The sequence below is a fragment of the Cinclus cinclus genome, chromosome 30 (genome assembly GCF_963662255.1).
Source record: "Cinclus cinclus chromosome 30, bCinCin1.1, whole genome shotgun sequence".
Classification (NCBI taxonomy): Eukaryota; Metazoa; Chordata; class Aves; order Passeriformes; family Cinclidae; genus Cinclus; species Cinclus cinclus.
Window position 1 is genome coordinate 2,430,717 of NC_085075.1, and position 26,075 is coordinate 2,456,791.

Here is a 26,075-nt window from a genome sequence, read left to right on the forward strand (position 1 = left end):
GCCCCGCTCCCTCCCCTCGCAGCCCCGGGCCGGCTCCGGAGGGGCCGCTCCCAGCCCGGAGACCCCCGGGGACCCCCCCCCCCCCCCCAAGGCTGGAAGGGCCGGAGCCTCCGCCCGGGCTTTGGCTGCAGCCCTGGCACCGCTCCCGGGGCCCCGGAGCTCCGCCGGGGGGTGAGGGCGGCCCGGGGGTCACCCGGAGGCGACACCAGAATTGTTGGGAGGCTCCGGCTGGGGCTGAAATTCCGCTTACGCCGCACATTCGCCTCCCGCTGCCCTCGGAGGGGTTTGGTTTGTTGTTTTTCTTTTTCTTTTTTTTCTTTTTCTTTTCTTTTTTTATTGTTTGTGTTTGTTTCACGTGAGAACGAACCCCCCGCGTTTCCCGAGGCTCCCGCGGGTCCTTCTCGACCCCGAGCGATGCGGGCGGAGGAGGCTCCGGGAAGGGGGGGGGGGGGGGGGGGGAGAAGCCCCCAGCACTTATCCCCAGGGTACCGGGGGGCGCACGGGGGGCTCCGGGCGGGGAGCGGCCCCGCAGCCGCGCAGCACTTAGGGGGACGCAAGGACCGGGCCGGGGACACTCGGGACGTTTAGCACTTGTCCGCCACAGCCCCGCGGGGCCCCGAAGCGCTCACGGGGACGAGGCAGCCCCGGGAGGAGGATGCGGACCCCCCCCTCCCCCCCCCCCCAACCCTGTCCCCGGCCCCCCCCCCCCCCCCCTCCCCCCCCCTCTTGTCGCCGCAGCACTTAAGGGGCCCCTCGGGCCGGGCTCGGTGCCACCCGCCCGGTGTCACCGCCCTGGTGGCGCCGGTGGTGGCCGAAGCGAGCGGATGGGGATGGGGACAGCCGGGGAGGGGGAGGGAGGTGTCACAGGAAGGGAGAGGAGAGGTCCCCCAGCCCCCCTCCCCCAACCCCAAAAAAGGGGCACAGCCCGGCCCCTCGCCGGGGGATCCAAATCCGGGGTCGGGGGCACCCCCTGGCACTGCCTGTGGGTACCTCGGGGGGCTCCGGGGCTGGCAGGGGACGCCCCCAGTGCCCAGAGCTGTCCCCGCTGGGAAAGGTCCAGAAGCCACTGGGATGGGACTGGGACGGGACTGGGAAGGGCCCAGACCTGGAGGGGCCACGGAGCCCCAAAACCCGCGGTCCTGCACCCCAAAAACCCCTGCGAGGCCCCGGGGCTGTCACAGGCAGGTGGCACTGAAGGGGACAGGACGGGGAGGGCTGGGCACTGGGACCAGTCAGATCTGGGCACTGGGACCAGTCACATCCGGGCACTGGGACCCACCAGTTCAGGACTGGACACTGGGACCAGTTCAGGACTGGACACTGGGACCCACCAGCTCCAGGCACTGGGACCAGTTACCCCTGGGCACTGCACCAGTCTCCTCAGCGGGCAGCACTGGTCCCAGTACCCAGCACTGACTGGTCCCAGTTCCCAGCACTGACTGGTCCCAGTTGTGAGCACTAACTGATCCCAGTACCCAGGACTGACTGGTCCCAGTTGTGAGCACTAACTGGTCCCAGTTCCCAGCGCTGACTGGTCCCACAGGCAGGGGGGTGGCGGGGGGTGGCGGCCCCCCGAGTATATTATTATTAATTATAATTATTATAATTATTATAATTATTTCCCGCTCTCGGTCTGTGCGTGACGTCTTTAGGTTCCTTTTCTGTTGGTCCGTTCGTTGTTTTTGTTCCTCGTTCTGTCGCTCCGGGGGGGCCCGGGGGGGTCCCGGGAGAGGGGGGGGCGGGGACGAACTCAGCACTTGAACAGCAAAAATATAAAAAGAAAAAATAAACAAACAAAAAAAAAAACCTCTCAAAAAAAAATTACCTCCCCCCCAAAAAAAACCAGCAATAATCCGAGAGTTGTGAGGTTTCAACTCCACCGCCGGCGCTCTGGCGATGTCCCCTTTGTCACCTTTGTCACCTCCGGGGGGCGCGGGGGAAGGATTTGGGCTCGGGAAAATTGGGGAAGGGACCTCGGGGGTGACAGAGGGGAGGGGGCGCTGGGACAGCCCCGGAGACAAAGGGGACACCTCACGGTCCCGGGGTGGCACGGTGACAATGGCCACAGTGCTGAGCCCTGGATGCTTGGGGACACCGGGCATGGGGACACCAGAGGGACAGGGGGACACCAGAGGGACAGGGGGACACCAGAGGGACAGGGGGACACGGGGCATGGGGACACCAGAGGGACAGGGGGACACCAGAGGGACAGGGGGACATCGGGCATGGGGACACCAGAGGGACAGGGGGACACCAGAGGGACAGGGGGACATCAGAGGGACAGGGGGACACAGGGCATGGGGACACCAGAGGGACAGGGGGACACCAGAGGGACAGGGGGACATCGGGCATGGGGACACCAGAGGGACAGGGGGACACCAGAGGGACAGGGGGACATCAGAGGGACAGGGGGACACGGGGCATGGGGACACCAGAGGGACAGGGGGACACCAGAGGGACAGGGGGACACCGGGCGTGGGGACACCAGAGGGACAGGGGGACACCAGAGGGACAGGGGGACACGGGGCATGGGGACACCAGAGGGACAGGGGGACACCAGAGGGACAGGGGGACACCGGGCGTGGGGACACCAGAGGGACAGGGGGACACCAGAGGGACAGGGGGACACGGGGCATGGGGACACCAGAGGGACAGGGGGACACCAGAGGGACAGGGGGACACCAGAGGGACAGGGGGACACCGGGCGTGGGGACACCAGAGGGACAGGGGGACACCAGAGGGACAGGGGGACATCGGGCGTGGGGACACCAGAGGGACAGGGGGACACAGGGCATGGGGACACCAGAGGGACAGGGGGACACCAGAGGGACACGAGGACATTGGGACATCACCACAGGGACACGGGGACACGGGGACATTGCCACCGGCACGCGGGGCCGCACGGCACAGCTCCCCGGGCGTGTCACCGTCCCCGGGTGTGGGGACAGGACAGGGGACACGGGACAGGGCTGGGGACATCCGGGATCCCCACGGAGGGCTTTGGAAAGGGGGATTTGGAATGGGGGATTTGGAATGGGGGATTTGGAACGGAACGGGGGATTTGGAACGGGGGATTTGGAACGGAACGGGGGATTTGGAACGGGGGATTTGGAATGGAATGGGGGATTTGGAATGGGGGATTTGGAATGGAATGGGGGATTTGGAATGGGGGATTTGGAATGGGGGATTTGGAATGGAATGGGGGATTTGGAATGGAATGGGGGATTTGGAATGGGGGATTTGGAATGGAATGGGGGATTTGGAATGGGGGATTTGGAACGGAACGGGGGATTTGGAATGGAATGGGGGATTTGGAACGGAATGGGGGATTTGGAACGGGGGATTTGGATTGGGGGATTTGGAACGGGGGATTTGGAACGGGGGATTTGGAATGGGGGATTTGGATTGGGGGATTTGGAACGGGGGATTTGGAACGGGGGATTTGGAACGGGGGATTTGGAATGGGGGATTTGGAACGGGGGATTCCAAGGGGATCCTTAGGGGAGATTTTTAACGGGCGATTTTTAATGGGGGATTTTTTATGGGATTTTTTTAGGGGGGATTTTTTTAATGGGGGATTTCCAAGCAGCCCCAGGAGCCTCATTAAGGGCTGCAGCTATGCCGGGAATGTCCCCAGCTAAATGGGGCCGGACGGAGGGGACAGGGATTGTCACCTGGAGAGGGGACAGGGATTGTCACCAAGGGAGGGGACAGGGATTGTCACCAGGGGAGGGGACAGGGATTGTCACCAAGGGAGGGGACAGGGATTGTCACCAGGGGAGGGGACAGGGATTGTCCCCAAGGGAGGGGACAGGGATTGTCACCTGGGGAGGGGACAGGGATTGTCACCAAGGGAGGGGACAGGGATTGTCACCTGGAGAGGGGACAGGGATTGTCACCAAGGGAGGGGACAGGGATTGTCACCTGGAGAGGGGACAGGGATTGTCACCAAGGGAGGGGACAGGGATTGTCACCAGGGGAGGGGACAGGGATTGTCACCTGGAGAGGGGACAGGGATTGTCACCAAGGGAGGGGACAGGGATTGTCACCAGGGGAGGGGACAGGGATTGTCCCCAAGGGAGGGGACAGGGATTGTCACCAAGGGAGGGGACAGGGATTGTCACCTGAAGAGGGGACAGGAATTGTCCCCAAGGGAGGGGACAGGGATTGTCACCTGGGGAGGGGACAGGGATTGTCACCAGGGGAGGGGACAGGAATTGTCCCCAAGGGAGGGGACAGGGATTGTCACCTGGAGAGGGGACAGGGATTGTCACCTGGGGAGGGGACAGGGATTGTCCCCAAGGGAGGGGACAGGGATTGTCACCTGGGGAGGGGACAGGGATTGTCACCAAGGGAGGGGACAGGGATTGTCACCAGGGGAGGGGACAGGGATTGTCACCAAGGGAGGGGACAGGGATTGTCACCTGGGGAGGGGACAGGGATTGTCACCAGGGGAGGGGACAGGGATTGTCACCAAGGGAGGGGACAGGGATTGTCACCAGGGGAGGGGACAGGGATTGTCACCTGGAGAGGGGACAGGGATTGTCACCAAGGGAGGGGACAGGGATTGTCACCTGGGGAGGGGACAGGGATTGTCACCAGGGGAGGGGACAGGGATTGTCACCTGGAGAGGGGACAGGGATTGTCACCAAGGGAGGGGACAGGGATTGTCACCTGGGGAGGGGACAGGGATTGTCACCAAGGGAGGGGACAGGGATTGTCACCAGGGGAGGGGACAGGGATTGTCACCTGGGGAGGGGACAGGGATTGTCACCAAGGGAGGGGACAGGGATTGTCACCAGGGGAGGGGACAGGGATTGTCCCCAAGGGAGGGGACAGGGATTGTCACCTGGGGAGGGGACAGGGATTGTCACCAAGGGAGGGGACAGGGATTGTCACCTGGAGAGGGGACAGGGATTGTCCCCAAGGGAGGGGACAGGGATTGTCACCTGGGGAGGGGACAGGGATTGTCACCTGGAGAGGGGACAGGGATTGTCCCCAAGGGAGGGGACAGGGATTGTCACCTGGGGAGGGGACAGGGATTGTCACCAGGGGAGGGGACAGGGATTGTCACCTGGGGAGGGGACAGGGATTGTCACCAAGGGAGGGGACAGGGATTGTCACCAGGGGAGGGGACAGGGATTGTCACCTGGGGAGGGGACAGGGATTGTCACCAAGGGAGGGGACAGGGATTGTCACCTGGAGAGGGGACAGGGATTGTCACCAGGGGAGGGGACAGGGATTGTCACCAAGGGAGGGGACAGGAATTGTCACCTGGGGAGGGGACAGGGATTGTCCCCAAGGGAGGGGACAGGGATTGTCACCTGGAGAGGGGACAGGGATTGTCACCTGGGGAGGGGACAGGGATTGTCACCAGGGGAGGGGACAGGAATTGTCCCCAAGGGAGGGGACAGGGATTGTCACCAAGGGAGGGGACAGGGATTGTCACCAGGGGAGGGGACAGGGATTGTCACCTGGGGAGGGGACAGGGATTGTCACCAAGGGAGGGGACAGGGATTGTCACCTGGAGAGGGGACAGGGATTGTCACCAGGGGAGGGGACAGGGATTGTCACCAAGGGAGGGGACAGGGATTGTCACCTGGGGAGGGGACAGGGATTGTCCCCAAGGGAGGGGACAGGGATTGTCACCTGGGGAGGGGACAGGGATTGTCACCAGGGGAGGGGACAGGAATTGTCCCCAAGGGAGGGGACAGGGATTGTCACCAGGGGAGGGGACAGGGATTGTCACCTGGGGAGGGGACAGGGATTGTCACCTGGAGAGGGGACAGGGATTGTCCCCAAGGGAGGGGACAGGGTGGGCAATGGCCCCCGGTGAGGAGTGGACACAAGGCTGTGGCTCCAGCTGGGTCACAGGGTCCTGCTGGGGTGGTGGCCCCATGGCCACGGGCCCGGTCCCCTCTGTCCACTCCGGCCCTTCCCCATTCCCATTCCCAGTTCCCCCATTCCCAGTTCCCCCATTCCCAGTTCCCAGTTCCCCCATTCCCAGTTCCCATTCCCAGTTCCCCCATTCCCCATTCCCAGTTTCCTCATTCCCAGTTCCCCCATTCCCAGTTTCCCCAGTTTCCCCAGTTCCCCCATTCCCAGTTCCCCCATTCCCAGTTCCCATTCCCAGTTCCCCCATTCCCAGTTCCCATTCCCAGTTCCCCCATTCCCAGTTCCCCCATTCCCAGTTCCCCCATTCCCAGTTCCCCCATTCCCAGTTCCCATTCCCAGTTCCCCCATTCCCAGTTCCCAGTTCCCCCATTCCCAGTTCTCCCATTCCCAGTTCCCAGTTCCCCCATTCCCAGTTCCCCGTTCCCCCATTCCCAGTTCCCCCATTCCCCATTCCCAGTTCCCCCATTCCCCATTCCCAGTTTCCTCATTCCCAGTTCCCCCATTCCCAGTTTCCCCAGTTTCCCCAGTTCCCCCATTCCCAGTTCCCCCATTCCCAGTTCCCATTCCCAGTTCCCCCATTCCCAGTTCCCATTCCCAGTTCCCCCATTCCCAGTTCCCCCATTCCCAGTTCCCCCATTCCCAGTTCCCCCATTCCCAGTTCCCATTCCCAGTTCCCCCATTCCCAGTTCCCAGTTCCCCCATTCCCAGTTCTCCCATTCCCAGTTCCCAGTTCCCCCATTCCCAGTTCCCCGTTCCCCCATTCCCAGTTCCCCCATTCCCCATTCCCAGTTCCCCCATTCCCCATTCCCAGTTTCCTCATTCCCAGTTCCCCCATTCCCAGTTTCCCCAGTTTCCCCAGTTCCCCCATTCCCAGTTCCCCCATTCCCAGTTCCCATTCCCAGTTCCCCCATTCCCAGTTCCCCCATTCCCAGTTCCCAGTTCCCCCATTCCCAGTTTCCCCAGTTTCCCCAGTTCCCATTCCCAGTTCCCCCGTGCAGGGAGGGGACACTCACGAGTGAGGGCCGGGGACACCCGGGGGCCACCTGCGCTAATTAATGCAATTAATTATTGACCCAATTAATTATTGACCCAATTAATTACCGACCCAATTAATTACTGACCCAATTAATTACCGACCCAATTAATTACTGACCCAATTAATTATTGACCCAATTAATTATTGACCCAATTAATTACCGACCCAATTAATTACCGACCCAATTAATTACTGACCCAATTAATTATTGACCCAATTAATTATTGACCCAATTAATTACCGACCCAATTAATTACTGACCCAATTAATTACTGACCCAATTAATTACCGACCCAATTAATTACTGACCCAATTAATTATTGACCCAATTAATTATTGACCCAATTAATTACCGACCCAATTAATTACTGACCCAATTAATTACTGACCCAATTAATTACTGACCCAATTAATTACTGACCCAATTAATTATTGACCCAATTAATTACTGACCCAATTAATTATTGACCCAATTAATTATTGACCCAATTAATTGCTGACACAATTGTGATTCAAGCGATTAATGATTCAAGCAATTAATGATTCAAGCAATTAATGATTCAAGCAATTATTAACGCGGCCGCGCTGCACCCGCCTGGCCCGGAGCCACCGAGAGCGGAGGGACAGAGGGACAGGGAGGGGACAGAGGGACGGGGAGGGGACAGGGAGGGGACAGAGGGACGGACAGAGGGACGGACAGAGGGACAGAGACAGAGGGACGGACAGAGGGACAGAGGGACAGGGACAGAGGGACACAGAGGGACAGGGACAGAGGGATGGACAGAGGGACAGGGACAGAGGGACAGGGACAGAGGGACAGGGACAGAGGGACGGACAGAGGGACAGGGACAGAGGGACAGGGACAGAGGGATGGACAGAGGGATGGACAGAGGGACGGACAGAGGGACACAGAGGGATGGACAGAGGGACAGGGACAGAGGGACACAGAGGGACAGGGACAGAGGGACAGGGACAGAGGGACAGGGACAGAGGGACGGACAGAGGGACAGGGACAGAGGGACAGGGACAGAGGGACGGACAGAGGGACGGACAGAGGGACGGACAGAGGGACAGGGACAGAGGGACAGGGACAGAGGGACGGACAGAGGCTCCCCAGGTCCCGCTCCTGGGGACGGGGCAGGGCCGGAGTTTTGGGATTCCCAAAAAAAAATCCCAAAGAATTTCAGGACCCCGGAGTTTCAGTCCCCAAAGGGCACCACGGGCAGGGCTTGGGGCCGTCCCAAGGATCCCAAACATTCCCAAATTACCCCGGGATTTGGGGATTGGGGGATTTGGGAACCCCAGGCTGTGTCTGAGCTGGGGGGGCTTTGGGGCCATCCCAAAAATCCTGGAATTCCCTCTGGAAAAATTCAGGAATTCCTGCATAAACTCAGGAAAAACTGGGTAACACCAGGAAATCCTCGGGAATTCCTGGATGAGATTGGGGAAAAAATTGGAAAAACCCTGAGAAAAACTGGATTTAACACCAGGAATTCTTGGGAAATCTCAGGAATTCCTGGATAAGCTCAGGAAAATGTGGAAAACCCTGGATTTAAAACCAGGAATTCCTGGAAAACCCCAGGATAACCTTCCCAGGAAAGGAGGGAATTCCAGTTTTTTTATTTTTCCCACAGCTATCCACTCCCCTTCCCCCCCCCCCAAAAAAAACAAAAAAACACAAAAACCCCAACAGGAATTCCTTGGAAAAGGGAATTTTTTTATTGGGAAACACAGGATGAGAGGCAGTGCCCGACCCTTCCGAGGGAAAAACTGGGAAAATAGAAAAAACTGGGAATACAAAACGCAGCAGTGGCTGGAACGCTGGGAAAAAACGGGGGGAAAATGGGGAAAAAAAAGGGGGAAAATGGGGAAAAAATGGGGGAAAATGGGGAAAAACGGGGGGAAAAATGGGAAAAAATGGGAAAAAAACGGGGGAAAAATGGGGAAAAAATGGGAAAAAACGGGGGGAAAAATGGGGAAAAAACGGGGGGGAAATGGGAAAAAATGGGAAAAAAACGGGGGAAAAATGGGGAAAAAATGGGGGGGAAATGGGGAAAAAACGGGGGGAAAATGGGGAAAAAATGGGAAAAAATGGGAAAAAAACGGGGGAAAAATGGGGAAAAAATGGGAAAAAACGGGGGGAAAAATGGGGAAAAAATGGGGGGGAAATGGGGAAAAACGGGGGGAAAAATGGGAAAAAATGGGAAAAAACGGGGGGGAAAATGGGGAAAAAATGGGGGGGAAATGGGGAAAAACGGGGGGAAAATGGGAAAAAATGGGAAAAAACGGGGGGAAAAAATGGGGAAAAAATGGGGAAAAACGGGGGGGAAAATGGGGAAAAAAACGGGGGGAAAATGGGAAAAAACGGGGGGAAAATGGGAAAAAATGGGAAAAAACGGGGGGAAAATGGGGAAAAAACGGGGGGAAAAAATGGGAAAAAACTGGGAAAAAATGGGAAAAATGGGGGGAAAAATGGGAAAAAATGGGAAAAAAATTGGGGGAAAATGGGGAAAAAATGGGGGGAAAAATGGGAAAAAACGGGGAAAAAATGGGAAAAATGGGGGGAAAAATGGGAAAAAATGGGAAAAAAATTGGGGGAAAATGGGAGAAAAATGGGGGGAAAAATGGGGGGAAAATGGGGAATGAGGGAGGAGCCAGGGAGCCACCTGGATCCCACGGATGTCCCCAGATCCCCAAGGATTTTTGGGATGGGAAGGAGCATCCCGGGAATTTCCCGGAGCGTCCGAGGTTCCCAAAGGGTGGGAAATGATCATGGAAAAGGAGAATTCCCAAAAAAATAGAATCTCTTGGTCTGGGAATGGCCCCAGAATTCCGGGAACGGCCCCGGCCTCGCTGCTCCCAACGCTCTGGGATGAGATTCCCGAAATTCCCGCCGGGAATTCCAAATCCTGGGAGTTCAAGTCTTCAACAGGGGAAGGGTTCAGGCAAGGCCCACCTGGAAATGGAAGAAATTTCTGGAATTGCTGCTCTGAATTCTTGGGAAGGTCCCGGAAATCCCACGGGATTGGGATCCCGTGTTTCACATGGGAGCTGCTCCAGAAATTCCCCCCAAAAATCTCTGGAAAAATAACCCCAAAATTCCTGGAAAAACGTCCCCAAATTCCTGGAAAAACGTCCCCATAATTCCTGGAAAAACAACCCCAAAATTCCTGGGAAAATAACCCCAAATTCCTGGAGAAACGTCCCCAAAATTCCTGGAGAAACAACCCCAAAATTCCTGGAAAAACATCCCCAAAATTCCTGGAAAAACGTCCCCAAAATTCCTGGAAAAACGTCCCCAAAATTCCTGGAAAAACGTCCCCAAAATTCCTGGAAAAACGTCCCCAAAATTCCTGGAAAAACGTCCCCAAAATTCCTGGAAAAACAACCCCAAAATTCCTGGAAAAACGTCCCCAAAATTCCTGGAAAAACGTCCCCAAAAATCTCTGGAAAAAACGTCCGCAAAATTCCTGGAGAAACAACCCCAAAATTCCTGGGAAAACAACCCCAAAATTCCTGGGAAAATAACCCCAAAATTCCTGGAAAAACGTCCCCAAAATTCCTGGAAAAACGTCCCCAAAATTCCTGGAAAAACTTCCCCAAAATTCCTGGGAAAACATCCCCAAAATTCCTGGAAAACCAACCCCAAAATTCCTGGAAAACCCCAACATTTCTGGGAATTTCACCCAAGGTTTGGGAATCTCCTCCCTCCCTGCCGAGCTCCTTTTTCCCCTGGATTTTTTTTGGGGGAAAAATTTCCAAAACCGAGGAGCAAAATCCTCTGAGGAAAAGGGAATTCCTGGAATTCCCTGGAAAAACGGGGAATGAGGGAATTCTGGGAATTCCGGGAATTCCCTGGAAAAACGGGGAATGAGGGAATTCTGGGAATTCCCTGGAAAAACGGGGAACGAGGGAATTCTGGGAATTCCGGGAATTCCCTGGAAAATCGGGGAATGGGGGAATTCTGGGAATTCTGGGAATTCCCAGGAAAAACGGGGAATGAGGGAAAAGGGAATTCCGGGAATTCCCTGGAAAAACGGGGAATGAGGGAATTCTGGGAATTCCCTGGAAAAACGGGGAATGAGGGAAAAGGGAATTCCGGGAATTCCCAGGAGAAACGGGGGGATGAGGGAATTCCAGGAATTCTGGGAATTCCCTGGAAAATCGGGGAAGGAGGGAATTCTGGGAATTCTGACCTGAGGAGAGCGTGGAGCGGCTCAGACGATCCCAAATCTTTCCGCCCTTTTCCTCTTCTTTGCCTGGATTTGGGAATGACCAAAAAGAGGGAAAATCCCGGGAATTCATGGGGTGGAATCTCGGGAAAAAAAAAAAAAATGGAATGGGGAGGGAGTTGGGAATTGGGAAATTCCCGATCCCAAAAAAAGGCAGGAAAATGTCGGGATTTGGTGGGGAGGGGAAGGGGGTGGAAAAGTAAAGACACAAAGAATTCCAAATCCCACATTCCTGGGAAAACAGCCCCAAAATTCCTGGGAAAACGTTCCCTAAATCCATGGATTCTGCAAAGCTTGGGGAATTGGTTTGGGGATGAGCCCAGGGATTCCCGGGAATTCCGGCCCCCAAATCCCGGGAATTCTGACCCCCCAAATCCCGGGAATTCCGACCCCCCAAATCCCGGGAATTCCGACCCCCCAAATCCCGGGAATTCCAGGCCCCAAATCCCGGGAATTCTGCCCCCCAAATCCCGGGAATTCCGATCCCAAATCCCGGGAATTCTGGCCCCCAAATCCCGGGAATTCCGGCCCCCAAATCCCGGGAATTCCGACCCCCCAAATCCCGGGAATTCCGACCCCAAATCCCAGGAATTCCAGGCCCCAAATCCCGGGAATTCTGTCCCCCAAATCCCGGGAATTCCGACCCCCAAATGCCGGGAATTCTGTCCCCAAATCCCGGGAATTCCGGCCCCCAAATCCCGGGAATTCTGACCCCCCAAATCCCGGGAATTCCGACCCCCCAAATCCCGGGAATTCCGACCCCCCAAATCCCAGGAATTCCAGGCCCCAAATCCCGGGAATTCCGGCCCCAAATCCCGGGAATTCCGATCCCCAAATGCCGGGAATTCTGTCCCCCAAATCCCGGGAATTCCGACCCCCAAATGCCGGGAATTCTGTCCCCAAATCCCGGGAATTCCGGCCCCCAAATCCCGGGAATTCCGGCCCCCAAATCCCGGGAATTCCAGGCCCCAAATCCCGGGAATTCTGTCCCCAAATCCCGGGAATTCTGGCCCCCCAAATCCCGGGAATTCCGACCCCCCAAATCCCGGGAATTGCGGCCCCCAAATCCCGGGAATTCCGGCCCCACCTCGGAATCCTCGGCGGCTCCGGCTCCGGTGACGATCCCAAACCTTTCCTTCCTCTTCTTCAGCTTCTCATCCTCCTCACTCTGGGAATGGGAACGTCGGGAACGTCGGGAACGTCGGGAATGTCGGGAATGGATCCCCGGGATCTCTCCCAGTCCCATTCCAGGGCAGGGAAACATTCCCATTATCCCAAAGACCCCAAATTCCAAACCCTAAAATTCCCAAAAAAACCCCAATTCCATAAAAAATCCCAATTCCCAAAAAAAATCCAAATCCCAAAATTCCCCCCCCCCCAAAAAAAAACAAAACCCAAACTCGGGGATGACTGGAGCCAGCAGGATTGGAAAACTTTGGAATTTTGGGATGATCCAGGGGTGAGGAAAGCACCCCAAGATTCCCAAAATTCCTGAAATTCCAAAAAAAAAAAAATCCCCAAATTCCCAGAATTCCCCAAATCCTCAGGATTTATTGAATTCCCAAAATTCCCCCTATTCCTAAAATTTGCGGAATTCCCAAAATCTCCAGAATAACAAAAATGCCCGGAATTCCCAAAATTCCAAATAATCCCAGAATTCCCAAAATCCCCGGAATTCACAAAATTCCCCAAATCCCAAACAATCCCAGAATTCCCCAAAATTCCCCAAATCCCCAGAACCCCCGGAATTCCCAGAATTCCCAAAATTCCAAATAATCCCAGCATTCCCAAAATTCCTGGGATCCCCCAAATTCCCCGGAATTCCCAAAATTCCCAGAATTCCAAATAATCCCAGAATTCCCAGAGTTCCCAAAATCCCCAAACACTCAAAATCCCAGAATTCCAAACAATCCCCGGAATTCCCAAAATTCCCCGGAATTCCCAAAATTCACAGAATTCCCACAATTCCTGGAGTTCCCAGAATTCCCAAAATTCCCCAAATACCAAAAAATTCCCATGAATTCCCAAAATTCCAAATAGTCCCAAAATTCCCAAAATCCCCGGAATTCCCAAAATTCACAGAATTCCCACAATTTCTGGAGTTCCCAGAATTCCCAAAATTCCCCAAATTCCCAGAATTCCCAAAATCCCCCAAATCCCCCAAATTCCCAGAATTCCCAATAGTCCCAGAATTCTCAAAATCCCCAGAATTCCAAACAATCCCTGGAATTCCCAAATTCCCTGGAATTCCCAAAATTCCCCGGAATTCCCAAAATTCACAGAATTCCCACAATTCCTGGAGTTCCCAGAATTCCCAAAATCCCCCAAATTCCCAGAATTCCCAAAATTCCCAATAGTCCCAGAATTCTCAAAATCCCCAGAATTCCAAACAATCCCTGGAATTCCCAAATTCCCCGGAATTCCCAAAATTCCCCGGAATTCCCAAAATTCACAGAATTCCCACAATTCCTGGAGTTCCCAGAATTCCCAAAATCCCCCAAATTCCCAGAATTCCCAAAATTCCCAATAGTCCCAGAATTCCAAACAATCCCCGGAATTCCAAACAATCCCCGGAATTCCCAAATTCCCCAGAATTCCCAAAATTCCCAACTCTCACCTTCCTGGACAGGGAGGAGACGTTCAGGCCGAACCTCTGGGCCCTTTCCTTGAGCTTTTCCAGATTTATCTGGGAAAAAAATAAAATAAAATAAAATAAAATAAAATAAAATAAAATTTGGGATTTGGGATCGAAGCCTCCAATTCCAAAATGGGAAAAAAAATTCGGGAACAAAGGCCCAGAAAATTCCACCCCAATTCCAAAGGATTTGTCCAGAGGAAAAAAAAGTCAGCCTGGAAAAAAAATCCCACCCCAAAATTCCATCGGAATTCCCAAAATTCCATCGGAATTCCCAAAATCTCATAAAAAAAAAAAATCCCAAAATTTCCTCAGAATTCCCAAAATTCCCTTTCCTGATCCCAAAATTCCACTGGAATTCACAGAATTTCCACTCCTGATCCCAAAATTCCAGCTAGGATCCCAAAAAATTCCACCCAAAATTCCACTGGAATTCCCAAAATTCCCACTCCTGATCCCAAATTTCCAGCTCAGATCCTAAAAAAAAATCCACCAAAAATTCCATCGGAATTCCCAAAATTCCCTTTCTTGATCCCAAAATTCCACCGGAATTCCCCAAATCTCATCAAAAATCCACCCAAAATTCCACCAGAATTCCCGAAATTCCCACTCCTGATCCCAAAAAAATTCCATCTGAATTCCCAAAATTCCAGCTGGGATCCCAAAATTCCATCGGAATTCCCAAAATTCCCTCCCCTGATCCCAAAATTCCAGCTCAGATCCCAAAAATTTCCACCCAATATTGCATCAGAATTCCCAAAATTCCCTTTCCTGATCCCAAAAATTCCATCTCAATTCCCAAAATTCCATCAAAAATTCCCAAAATTCCACCAGGATTCCCAAAATCTCACCAAAAATCCCAAAAAATTCAACAGAATTCCCAAAATTCCCATTCCTGCTCCCAAAAATTCCATCTGAATTCCCAAAATTCCAGCTGGGATCCCAAAATTCCATCAGAATTCCCAAAATTCCACCAGAATTCCCAAAATTCCCTCCCCTGATCCCAAAATTCCAGCTCAGATCCCAAAATTCCACCCAAATTCCCACTCCTGATCCCCAAAAAATTCCATCTGAATTCCCAAAATTCCAGCTGGGATCCCAAAATTCCATCAGAATTCCCAAAATTCCATCAAAAATTCCCAAAATTCCACCAAAATTCCCCAAATCTCATCAAAAATCTCAAAATTCCCACTCCTGATCCCAAAAATTCCAGCTGAGATCCCAAAATTCCACCGGAATTCCCAAAATTTCCTCCGCGATCCCAAAATTCCAGCTCAGATCCCAAAAATTCCACCCAATATTGCATCAGAATTCCCAAAATTCCCAGTTTTACTCACCGTGGGTTTGGAATCTGCCGACAGCCCTGGGAAAAGAAGGAAAATTCCCATCAGGAATGGCCCGAAATTCCCAAATTTCACCCCAAAAAAATGGGAATTCCCAGCCGGAATTTGGGAACATCCCAAAAATTTCCGGTGCAGGATTTGGATCCCTGGATGGAATTCCAGGAAAATCCCAGGAGAATTTGGGATAATTGAGATCCCCGAAATTCCTGCAAGTCCCAGAAATGTGGGAAAAGGGAAATCTGTGATCCCAGAAATTCCGGAATTCCCAAAATTCCCGTTCCCCGTTCTCACCTTTTGTGGGAATTGTGGCCAAACCAAAGCTGTGGGGGAAAAAAAAATGGGAATTAGAGCTGGGATTTTGGGAACTGGACACGGAATTTTGGGAATCGGAGACAGAATTTTGGGAATTAAAGAAGGAATTTTGGGAACTAGAGATGGAATTTTGGGAATTCCGGCCCAGGAAGGAATTTTTTCCTCAATTCCCCCAGAATTCCCATAAATTCCCCTTTTTTCCTGAAGTTCCCCTCACCCAGGAATAAAAGAATCCTCTGGCAATTACTTCCCAAAAAATCCCACAAAATTCCCAAAAAAACCCACCCAAAATTCCTGAATGATCCCAAAAACTCCCAGAAAATCCCACAAAAAAATTCCAAAATTTCCCAGAAGAATCCCCCCAAATTTCCAGCAAAATCTCTCAAAATTCCCAAAATTTCCACCCAAAACCCCGGCGTTCTTCCATTCCGACTTCCTGGAATTCCCCCCAGAATTCCCAGATTTCCCCCCCAGAATTCCCAGATTTCCCCCCCAGAATTCCCAGATTTTTCCCAGAATTCCCAGACTCCCCCCAGAATTCCCAGATTTCCCCCCCAGAATTCCCAGATTTCCCCCCCAGAATTCCCAGATTTCCACCCAGAATTCCCAGACTTCTGCCCAGAATTCCCGGATTTTTCCTAGAATTCCTAGATTTCCCCCCGGCATTCCCGGATTCCCCCCCGGAATTCCCGGATTCTTCCCAGAATTCCCCGATTTTTCCCAGAATTCCCCGATTCCCCCCCAGAATTCCCAGATTTTTCCCAGAATTCCCCGATTCCCCCCCAGAATTCCCAGATTCCCCCCCAGAATTCCCGGAATCTTCCCAGAATTCCCAGATTTTTCCCAGAATTCCCGGATTCCCCCCCAGAATTCCCGGATTCTTCCCCAGAATTCCTGGATTCCCCCCCAGAATTCCCAGATTCTTCCCCAGAATTCCCGGATTCCCCCCCAGAATTCCCGGATTCTTCCCCAGAATTCCCCGATTTTTCCCAGAATTCCCGGATTCCCCCACCCAGAATTCCCAGATTTTTCCCAGAATTCCCGGATTCTTCCCAGAATTCCCAGATTTCCCCCCCAGAATTCCCGGATTTCCACCCAGAATTCCCAGACTTCTGCCCAGAATTCCCGGATTTTTCCTAGAATTCCTAGATTTCCCCCCGGCATTCCCGGATTCCCCCCCGGAATTCCCGGATTCTTCCCAGAATTCCCCGATTTTTCCCAGAATTCCCCGATTCCCCCCCAGAATTCCCAGATTTTTCCCAGAATTCCCCGATTCCCCCCCAGAATTCCCAGATTCCCCCCCAGAATTCCCGGAATCTTCCCAGAATTCCCAGATTTTTCCCAGAATTCCCGGATTCCCCCCCAGAATTCCCGGATTCTTCCCCAGAATTCCTGGATTCCCCCCCAGAATTCCCAGATTCTTCCCCAGAATTCCCGGATTCCCCCCCAGAATTCCCGGATTCTTCCCCAGAATTCCCCGATTTTTCCCAGAATTCCCGGATTCCCCCACCCAGAATTCCCGGATTTTTCCCAGAATTCCCGGATTCTTCCCAGAATTCCCAGATTTCCCCCCCAGAATTCCCAGATTTCCCCCCCAGAATTCCCAGATTTTTCCCAGAATTCCCAGACTCCCCCCAGAATTCCCAGATTTCCCCCCCAGAATTCCCAGATTTCCCCCCCAGAATTCCCGGATTTCCACCCAGAATTCCCAGACTTCTGCCCAGAATTCCCGGATTTTTCCTAGAATTCCTAGATTTCCCCCCGGCATTCCCGGATTCCCCCCCGGAATTCCCGGATTCTTCCCCAGAATTCCCAGATTTTTCCCAGAATTCCCGGATTCCCCCACCCAGAATTCCCGGATTTTTCCCAGAATTCCCGGATTCCCCCCCAGAATTCCCAGATTTTTCCCAGAATTCCCGGATTCCCCCCCAGAATTCCCAGATTTTTCCCAGAATTCCCGGATTCCCCCCAGAATTCCCAGATTTTTCCCAGAATTCCCGGATTCCCCCCCAGAATTCCCGGATTTTTCCCAGAATTCCCGGATTTCCCCCTCACCGCGCTGCCCTCGCTGCCTTTTTGCTCTCCAGGCTGCCGGGGACGCTGAAACGCTCGGCTCGTTTCTGCAGCCTCTGGAAACGGGAATTGGGGAATTTGGGAATTGGGGAAGGACTGGGGGGGGGATTGGGGGGGATTGGGATGGACTGGGGGGGGATTGGGATGGACTGGGATGGACTGGGATGGACTGGGGGGGATTGGGATGGACTGGGGGGGGATTGGGATGGACTGGGGGGGATTGGGATGGACTGGGATGGACTGGGGGGGGATTGGGATGGACTGGGGGGGGATTGGGATGGACTGGGGGGGGATTGGGATGGACTGGGATGGACTGGGATGGACTGGGGGGGATTGGGATGGACTGGGGGGGATTGGGATGGACTGGGATGGACTGGGGGGGATTGGGATGGACTGGGATGGACTGGGGGGGGACTGGGGGGGATTGGGATGGACTGGGATGGACTGGGGGGGATTGGGATGGACTGGGGGGGATTGGGATGGACTGGGATGGACTGGGGGGGATTGGGATGGACTGGGATGGACTGGGGGGGGACTGGGGGGGATTGGGATGGACTGGGATGGACTGGGGGGGGATTGGGATGGACTGGGATGGACTGGGATGGACTGGGGGGGATTGGGATGGACTGGGATGGACTGGGGGGGGATTGGGATGGACTGGGGGGGGATTGGGATGGACTGGGGGGGGATTGGGATGGACTGGGATGGACTGGGATGGACTGGGATGGACTGGGATGGACTGGGGGGGATTGGGATGGACTGGGATGGACTGGGGGGGGATTGGGATGGACTGGGGGGGGATTGGGATGGACTGGGGGGGGATTGGGATGGACTGGGGGGGGATTGGGATGGACTGGGGGGGATTGGGGGGGGATTGGGATGGACTGGGGGGGGATTGGGATGGACTGGGGGGGATTGGGATGGACTGGGATGGACTGGGATGGACTGGGGGGGATTGGGATGGACTGGGATGGACTGGGGGGGATTGGGATGGACTGGGGGGGGATTGGGATGGACTGGGGGGGGATTGGGGGGATTGGGAGGGATTGGGATGGACTGGGATGGACTGGGGGGGGATTGGGGGGGGATTGGGGGGGATTCGGGGATTGGGGGATTTGGGAAACCAGAAATGGGAATTCGGGGATTTGGGAATGGGAAATAGGAAATAGGAATGGGGAATGGGAATTTGGGAATGGGAATTTGGGAATTGGGGAATGGGGAACGGGGATTTGGGAATGGGGAAAATGGCAAATGGGAATTTGGGAATGGGAAATGGGAATTTGGGAATGGGGAACGGGAATTTGGGAATGGGGAACAGGGAAAGGGGATTTGGGAATGGGGAACGGGAGAATGGGAATTTGGGAACAGGGAAAATGGGAAATGGGGAATGGGCATTTGGGAATGGGGAATGGGGAAATGGGAATTTGGGAATGGGGATTCTACTGGGAATTTGGGAATGTTCTAATGGGCAAGCAGGGTTTAGAGACAAAAATAAATGGGTTTTACAGGGGAAAAAAATGGGATTGTTACAGGGGAAAAATTGGGAATTTTACAGGGGAAAACACTGGGGAAACTCCAAAACTCCCCATTTTCCCAAAATTCCCATTTTCCCAGATTTTCCCTATCCCAGATCACCCCAACTCGGTCTGGGAGGATTCCACAACTGAAGAATCATTTGGGAATTCTGTTCCAGGCAGGAATTTTTTTACAAAAAAAAAAAAAAAAATCCCCAAAATTCCAATTTTCCTGGAATTCTCCTACCCCAAGGTGTCCCAGCCTGACCTGGAACAATTCCAGGCCTGGAAAATCCTAAAAAAAAAATCCACCTGGAAGCTGCTGGAAAATTGGGAATTTTTGTACCTCCATCTGGGAGATCTCAGAGGAGATTTTCACCACCTTCTTCTCCTGGATCCTGGAAAAAGTTTGGGAAAAAAAAAGGGAAAAGGTCAGGGATGATCCAGGTGGGATTTGGGATCCAGGAATTCCCAGCCCCAGGGAATCCCAAATCCCCAAATCCAAAGAACTCCAGCCCCCAGAAATCCCAAATCCCAGGGAATCCCAAACCTCAGGGAATCCCAAAATCCCAAATCCCAGGAATCCCAAATCCCAAAATCCAAAGAATTCCAGCCCCAGAAATCCCAAATCCCAGGGAATCCCAAAATCCCAAACCCCAGGGAATCCCAGATCCACAGAATTCCAGCCGAAGAAATCCCAAACCCCAGGGAATCCCAAATCCCAAAATCCAAAGAATTCCAGCCCCCAGAAATCCCAAATCCCAGGGAATCCCAAATCCCAAAATCCAAAGAATTCCAGCCCCAGAAATCCCAAATCCCAGGGAATCCCAAAATCCCAAATCCCAGGAATCCCAAAACCCAAAATCCCAAACCCCAGGGAATCCCAAACCCCAGGGAATCCCAAATCCCAAAATCCAAAGAATTCCAGCCCCCAGAAATCCCAAATCCCAGGGAATCCCAAATCCCAAAATCCAAAGAATTCCAGCCCCAGAAATCCCAAATCCCAGGGAATCCCAAAATCCCAAATCCCAGGAATCCCAAAACCCAAAATCCCAAACCCCAGGGAATCCCAAATCCCAGGGAATCCCAAATCCCAAAATCCAAAGAATTCCAGCCCCCAGAAATCCCAAATCCCAGGGAATCCCAAAATCCCAAATCCCAGGAATCCCAAAACCCAAAATCCCAAACCCCAGGGAATCCCAAACCCCAGGGAATCCCAAATCCCAAAATCCAAAGAATTCCAGCCCCCAGAAATCCCAAATCCCAGGGAATCCCAAATCCCAAAATCCAAAGAATTCCAGCCCCCAGAAATCCCAAATCCCAGGGAATCCCAAAATCCAAAATCCCAGGGAATCCCAAATCCACAGAATTCCAGCCCTAGGAATCCCGAATCCTGGGAATCTTCTCACTCCCAGGAATCCCAAGTCCCAGGAATCCCAAATCCAGGGAATTCCAGCCCCAGGATCCCTATCCCCCCCCCCTCCCCGTCCCAGCCCCTCATTCCCGAGGATTTTTTGGGAATTCTCACACATCAGGTGACTTCACCGGCGCCTCCTCCACCTTCGGCGGCGGCTCCGGCGCCTTCGGCTCCTCCTCCTGCAAATCCATGGAAAAACCCATGGAAAACCCATGGAAAAACCCATGGAAAAACCCCATGGAAAAAAAGCATCAAATCCACGGAAATTCCATGGAAAACCCATGGAAAACTCATCAATTCCATGGAAAATCCCATCAAATCCATGGAAAACCCATGGAAAATTCCATCAAACCCATGGAAAATTCCATCAAACCCATGGAAAGCTCATGGGAAATCCATGGAAAAAAAGCATCAAATCCACGAAAATTCCATGAAAAATCCATGGAAAAATCCATGGATAACTCATCAAATCCACAAAAAACCCATGGAATATTCCATCAAATCCATGGAAAATTCCATCAAATCCATGGAAAACCCATGGAAAATTCCATCAAATCCATGGAAAATCCATGGAATATTCATCCTGGCCCATGGCCGTTCCCAAGGCACAATTCCCAATCCAGCCCCAAAATTCCCAGATTTCTGCACAGAGTGCCCCCAGCAGGACCCTGGCTCCCACTGAATTCCCAATTTTCCCGAGCTCCAGGAATTCTGGGATGCACAAGGATTTGGGAAATAATTCCAGGGTGCAATTCCCACCCCAAATATTCCATGGGAAAATCGGGAAAATCCTCAATTTCCTTCATTTGCCCAGTGGGAAAAATCGATTCCCGAGGTTTTCTTGGCACAAAAATTCCTGCCTGGAAAAGGAATTATTCCCAAAATCCCACAAAATCCCAAAAATCTCCCTTTTCCCCAGGGGGCTCCAGGGATGGGGAATCCTCTGGGAATTCCGGTCCAGGCAGAAATTCCATCCCAAACTCCCACAAATTCCCATTTTTTTTTAATTTTTTTTTTTTTTTCCCCCAGCATTCCTCTACCCCAGGGTGGGATCAAACCCAAATTTCGAGATCCCAAAATCTGGGAATTCCCCCATCTGGGAATATTCCATGGGAAAATCCTCAATTTCCTTCATTTGCCCAATGGGAAAAAAATCGATTCCCCCATCTGGGAATTTCCCAGGATCTGGAATACCCCGGACACCAAATCCAACAGATTTAAACCCCCCCCCCCCCAAAAAAAAAAAAAAAAAAAAAAAAGGGAAAAGGATTTAAATCCCTCAGGCTGTTGGAATGCTGCCTCATTCCCACCTGGAACTCCCTGGAAAAACGGGATAATCCCAAAAAAAAAAAAAAAAAAAAAAAAAATTCCCACCTCGATCTCCTCCCCCAGCACGTCCTCCTCGTTGGGCTCTTCCTCAGCTGGAAAAGAAAAACCAGGGAAGGGTTGGAGCAGGGAAAATTCCTTGGGGAACGCGGGAAAAAAAATGAGGATTTTTTTTTTTTTTTGTCGGAGAAGGGGGGGGGGGGGGGGGGTGTTAAAAATTCCAGCCGGGAATTCCGTGGGAATTTGGGGATTTGGGAGCACCCACCGTGCTCCTCCAGGTAAGCCTGGAGCCGATGGATCAGGTCCTGCTTGTTGCCTTTGGCTTCCAACCCCCGGGCCAGGCATTCCTGCTTCAGCTCGGCCAGCTGGGAAAAAAAATCCCGGGAATCGGGGGAAATCCGGGATCAAATATCCTGGGAATTCTGGGATCAAATATCCTGGGAAATCCGGGATGAAATATCCTGGGAAATCCGGGATCAAATATCCCGGGAATTGGGGAATTCAGGGATCAAATATCCTGGGAATTCTGGGATCAAACAAACATCCGGGAATCGGGGGAATTCCGGGATCAAATATCCTGGGAAATCCAGGATCAAATATCCTGGGAATTGGGGAAATCCGGGATCAAATATCCTGGGAAATCCGGGATCAAATATCCTGGGAAATCCGGGATCAAATATCCTGGGAATTCTGGGATCAAATATCCCGGGAATCGGGGAATTCTGGGATCAAATATCCTGGGAAATCTGGGATCAAATATCCCGGGAATTGGGGAATTCTGGGATCAAATATCCTGGGAATTGGGGAATTCTGGGATCAAATATCCTGGGAAATCCGGGATCAAATATCCTGGGAATTCTGGGATCAAATATCCCGGGAATCGGGGAATTCTGGGATCAAATATCCCGGGAATCGGGGAATTCTGGGATCAAATATCCTGGGAAATCCGGGATCAAATATCCTGGGAATTGGGGAATTCTGGGATCAAATATCCTGGGAAATCCGGGATCAAATACCCTGGGAATTCTGGGATCAAATATCCTGGGAAATCCAGAATCAAATATCCTGGGAATTGGGGAATTCAGGGATTAAATATCCTGGGAATTCTGGGATCAAATATCCTGGGAAATCCGGGATCAAATATCCCGGGAATCGGGGAATTCTGGGATCAAATATTCTGGGAATGAGGGAATTCTGGGATCAAACAAATATCCGGGAATTGGGGAATTCAGGGATCAAATATCCTGGGAATTCTGGGATCAAACAAATATCCGGGAATTGGGGGAATTCTGGGATCAAATATCCTGGGAATTCAGGGATCAAATATCCCGGGAATTGGGGAATTCCGGGATCAAACAAATATCCTGGGAACTGGGGAATTCAGGGATCAAACGTCCTGGGAATTCAGGGATCAAGCAAATATCTGGGAATTGGGGAATTCTGGAATCAAACACCCCAGCAACCTGGGAATGATCAGGAAAAACCCAGGAATGAAAGGGAAAAACCCAAAGTTAAGGAGTTGGAAATTGTGGGAAGGAGCTGATTTGCCCCCCAACCTCCTGGGAAATTCCCAAAGGAATTCCAGGGGGTCCTGCAGGGAATGTCCAAAAAAATCCCAAGGGGATCCTCCTGAGAATTCCAGCAGGGAATCCCAGTCCCACGGAATCATCTCAATCCAAGGAACCCGAACCCTGTGAAAACCCAACCCAACTGGGAATTCCAATTCCAAAAAAATCTTAATTCCAAGGAATCCAAACCTTATGGAATCTCAGTTCCATGGAATCCCAACCTCGAGGAATCCCAATAGGAAAATTCCCAGGGATCATCCTGGGGGGTCCCAAAAAAATTCCAAGGGATCCTCCCTGGGAATACCCAGGGATCCAGCAGGGGAACATCCCCGGGATCCTCAAGGGAATATTCCCAGAAAAACCTCCCAGAGGGATCCACAGGGAATTATCCCTGAGACGCTCCCAGCGGGGATCAAGGTGGGAAAAGTCTCCAGGAACATCCCCCAGGAAGGGAAACCATCCTGGAAAACCACTCTGGGAATACTCCTGAGACACAATCCCAGGGAAATCCTGGGAAAAACTCCAGGGGGAGCCATCCCGGGGAATTAGCCACGGAAAAATCATGGGAATCACCCACGAGAGCATCCCGGGACTCTCGGGGAGTTGTGAATTCGGGGCTCCCGGTCCCTCCAAGAGATCCCGGCTGGGGCAGGAGGTGCCCGGGGGCCGCCAGTGCCGGGCCCGGAGCTCCCCCGGTCCCGGTTCCACCGCCGGTTCCCTCAGAGCCTCCCCCGGCCCCGGTTCTCCCTCAGCCCCGTTCCCGCTTCCCTCAGAGCCTCCCCCGGCCCCGGTTCTCCCTCAGAGCCTCCCCCGGCCCCGGTTCTCCCTCAGCCCCGTTCCCGCTTCCCTCAGAGCCTCCCCCGGCCCCGGTTCTCCCTCAGAGCCTCCCCCGGCCCCGGTTCTCCCTCAGCCCCGTTCCCGCTCTCCCGGAGCCCTCAGAGCCTCCCCCGGCCCCGGTTCTCCCTCAGCCCCGTTCCCGCTCCCCCGGAGCCCTCAGAGCCTCCCCCGGCCCCGGTTCTCCCTCAGCCCCGTTCCCGCTCTCCCGGAGCCCTCAGATCCCCCGCCCCCGTCCCGGTTCTACCGGCTCTTCCCTCAGAGCCTCCTCAGAGCTCCCGGCCTGTTTCCCGCCGTTCCCCCGCGCGCTCCCTCAGGCCCAGCCCCCATTCCCGCCGTTCCCCCGCGCACTGTCCCCGTTGCCGGGCTCTGTCCCCGCCGTTCCCCCGCCCTTATCCCGGCCCCATTCCAGCTCCTAGCGGCACCTTGAGCTTGTGCAGCTCCACCGGCTCCGCCGCCATCTTGGCACCCCCGCCACCAGCCCCGCCCGTTACGCCTCTCTAACCAATCAGCGCCGCGCTTCTTCCGCTGTCCCGCCCAAATTTGCCGCTTCCCATTGGTCAGCGCTGCCGGCAGCACCCGCCAGTGATTGGCCTATGGGGCGCTAGGAGGCGGGCGGATGAACCAATGGAAAGAGGAAGATGCTGAGCGGCGCCCAATGGAAAGAGAGGGCGGGAACGGCAACTTCCGGGAGGTGAGGCCAGGCCCGGCCCAGGGGTCATTGAGGGCCTCGGTTGTAATTAATTATTGCTAATTGTCGCTTTTCGTTAAACTATAGATATTTCTAGCTTGAGTTGGGGGGTTATTATTTACTAGCTCGGATTATTGCGTATTTATTGTGTAAGGTGTCGTCGCAGTCCATGTGATGTTGTTTTTTATCACAATATATTATTGGTTAAGATTTAAACTGTGTTTTATGTAATTACAAGGTAAAAATTGCTTATATTACGATTACACAGCTACGCTACCGTGTAATAAATACGCTGTGTCAGTTCTTTATTGTAAACTTGCTTGTTAATAATCCGTCTTTACCTAGGGGTGAAAAGCACAAAGTCTGGGGTCATTTTCCAGAACATTCCTGAGTGTCCCACTCCCTGACTCTCTGCAGGTACTGCTGGTTTATTCCGTTATTAAATTTATCGTAATGCAATTCGTTTACATTTTCTTTTAGTAGTGCTGTTTATGGTAGTATTACTCGTTTAAAAGTCTTTAAGTCTCCAGAACAATTCCTATTTCTTACAGCTTCTGATCCACAAACCCCCTTATCAATCACTAAAACAAATAATGAGAAAAACAAAAATAATTACAATAATTACAGTAATTAAAATGTTCCCCCCCCCCCCTTTTGGGTGGGTGTGGCGGCCGCCATGATGGGTGTGGCGGCCGCCATGATGGGTGTGGCGGCCGCCATGATGGGTGTGGGCAGCCGCCATGACAAGAGTGGTCGTTTCACTGTCGGGCCAAACCGGATCTCCCGGACTAACCGGACACGCTCTCACCCCACGTGTCGGTTCCGGCCGCTCTAGACCCGCCATAACCCCGGTAACGGCGCCTGAAGCGCCACGAGCGCCGCCCTGCCCACACTCAAGATGGCGCCGCCCTCTGAGGCCTCACTCGCGCCCACTGCGGCGTCGGTGACGTCATTCCATTTCCGGCGCGGGTCGGAAGTGGCGCGGCCGCGGCGGTCCGGAGCTCCCGGGGCTGGTGAGGCCGGGGGGGGCTTGGGGACCGCGGGAGAGGTGTTGGGGACACCGCGGAGGGGCTGGGGGGCCGCCGGTGGAGGCGGAGGTGGCGGTCGGGGGGGGGGCCTGGACCGAATCTGCGCCAGGCCGGGATTTGAGGCTGGGGACGCCGTGAGGGCCCCGCGGGCTCAGCGTCCCCTCAGTGTCC

At 53.4% G+C, this 26,075-nt stretch overlaps 1 protein-coding gene across 2 annotated transcripts; it reads right to left on the reverse strand.

Moving 5' to 3' along the window:
* Positions 1–9,247: 9,247 nt before the first annotated feature.
* Positions 9,248–24,653, reverse strand: SARNP (SAP domain containing ribonucleoprotein). Of its 2 annotated transcripts, XM_062511043.1 has the most exons (12): positions 24,611–24,653; positions 22,049–22,148; positions 21,832–21,878; positions 20,569–20,636; positions 19,387–19,438; positions 17,509–17,582; positions 15,433–15,461; positions 15,136–15,161; positions 13,781–13,849; positions 12,251–12,331; positions 11,128–11,190; positions 9,248–9,887 (listed from the first exon to the last, which is right to left on the reverse strand). In XM_062511043.1, the coding sequence occupies exons 1-11, from the start codon at positions 24,644–24,646 to the stop codon at positions 11,149–11,151; spliced, it is 624 nt and encodes a 207-aa protein (XP_062367027.1). In that variant the 5' UTR covers positions 24,647–24,653; the 3' UTR covers positions 9,248–9,887; positions 11,128–11,148. The 2 variants fall into 2 exon arrangements, with proteins under 2 accessions (XP_062367027.1, XP_062367026.1); XM_062511042.1 differs by lacking the exons at positions 9,248–9,887; positions 11,128–11,190; positions 12,251–12,331 and having other exon boundaries at positions 13,355–13,849.
* Between the last annotated feature and the right edge of the window lie 1,422 nt (positions 24,654–26,075).

What these genes read in the sequence shown, in the direction of transcription:
- SARNP (XM_062511042.1), bottom strand. Translation starts at nt 24,646, where the DNA reads ATGGCGGCGGAGCCGGTGGAGCTGCACAAGCTCAAG. An exon ending in TGGAGCTGCACAAGCTCAAG is followed by an intron (nt 22,149 to 24,610) that starts GTGCCGCTAGGA and finishes TTTTTTTCCCAG; the next exon opens with CTGGCCGAGCTGAAGCAGGA. An exon ending in CCGGTGAAGTCACCTGATGT is followed by an intron (nt 19,439 to 20,568) that starts GTGAGAATTCCC and finishes AACTTTTTCCAG; the next exon opens with GATCCAGGAGAAGAAGGTGG.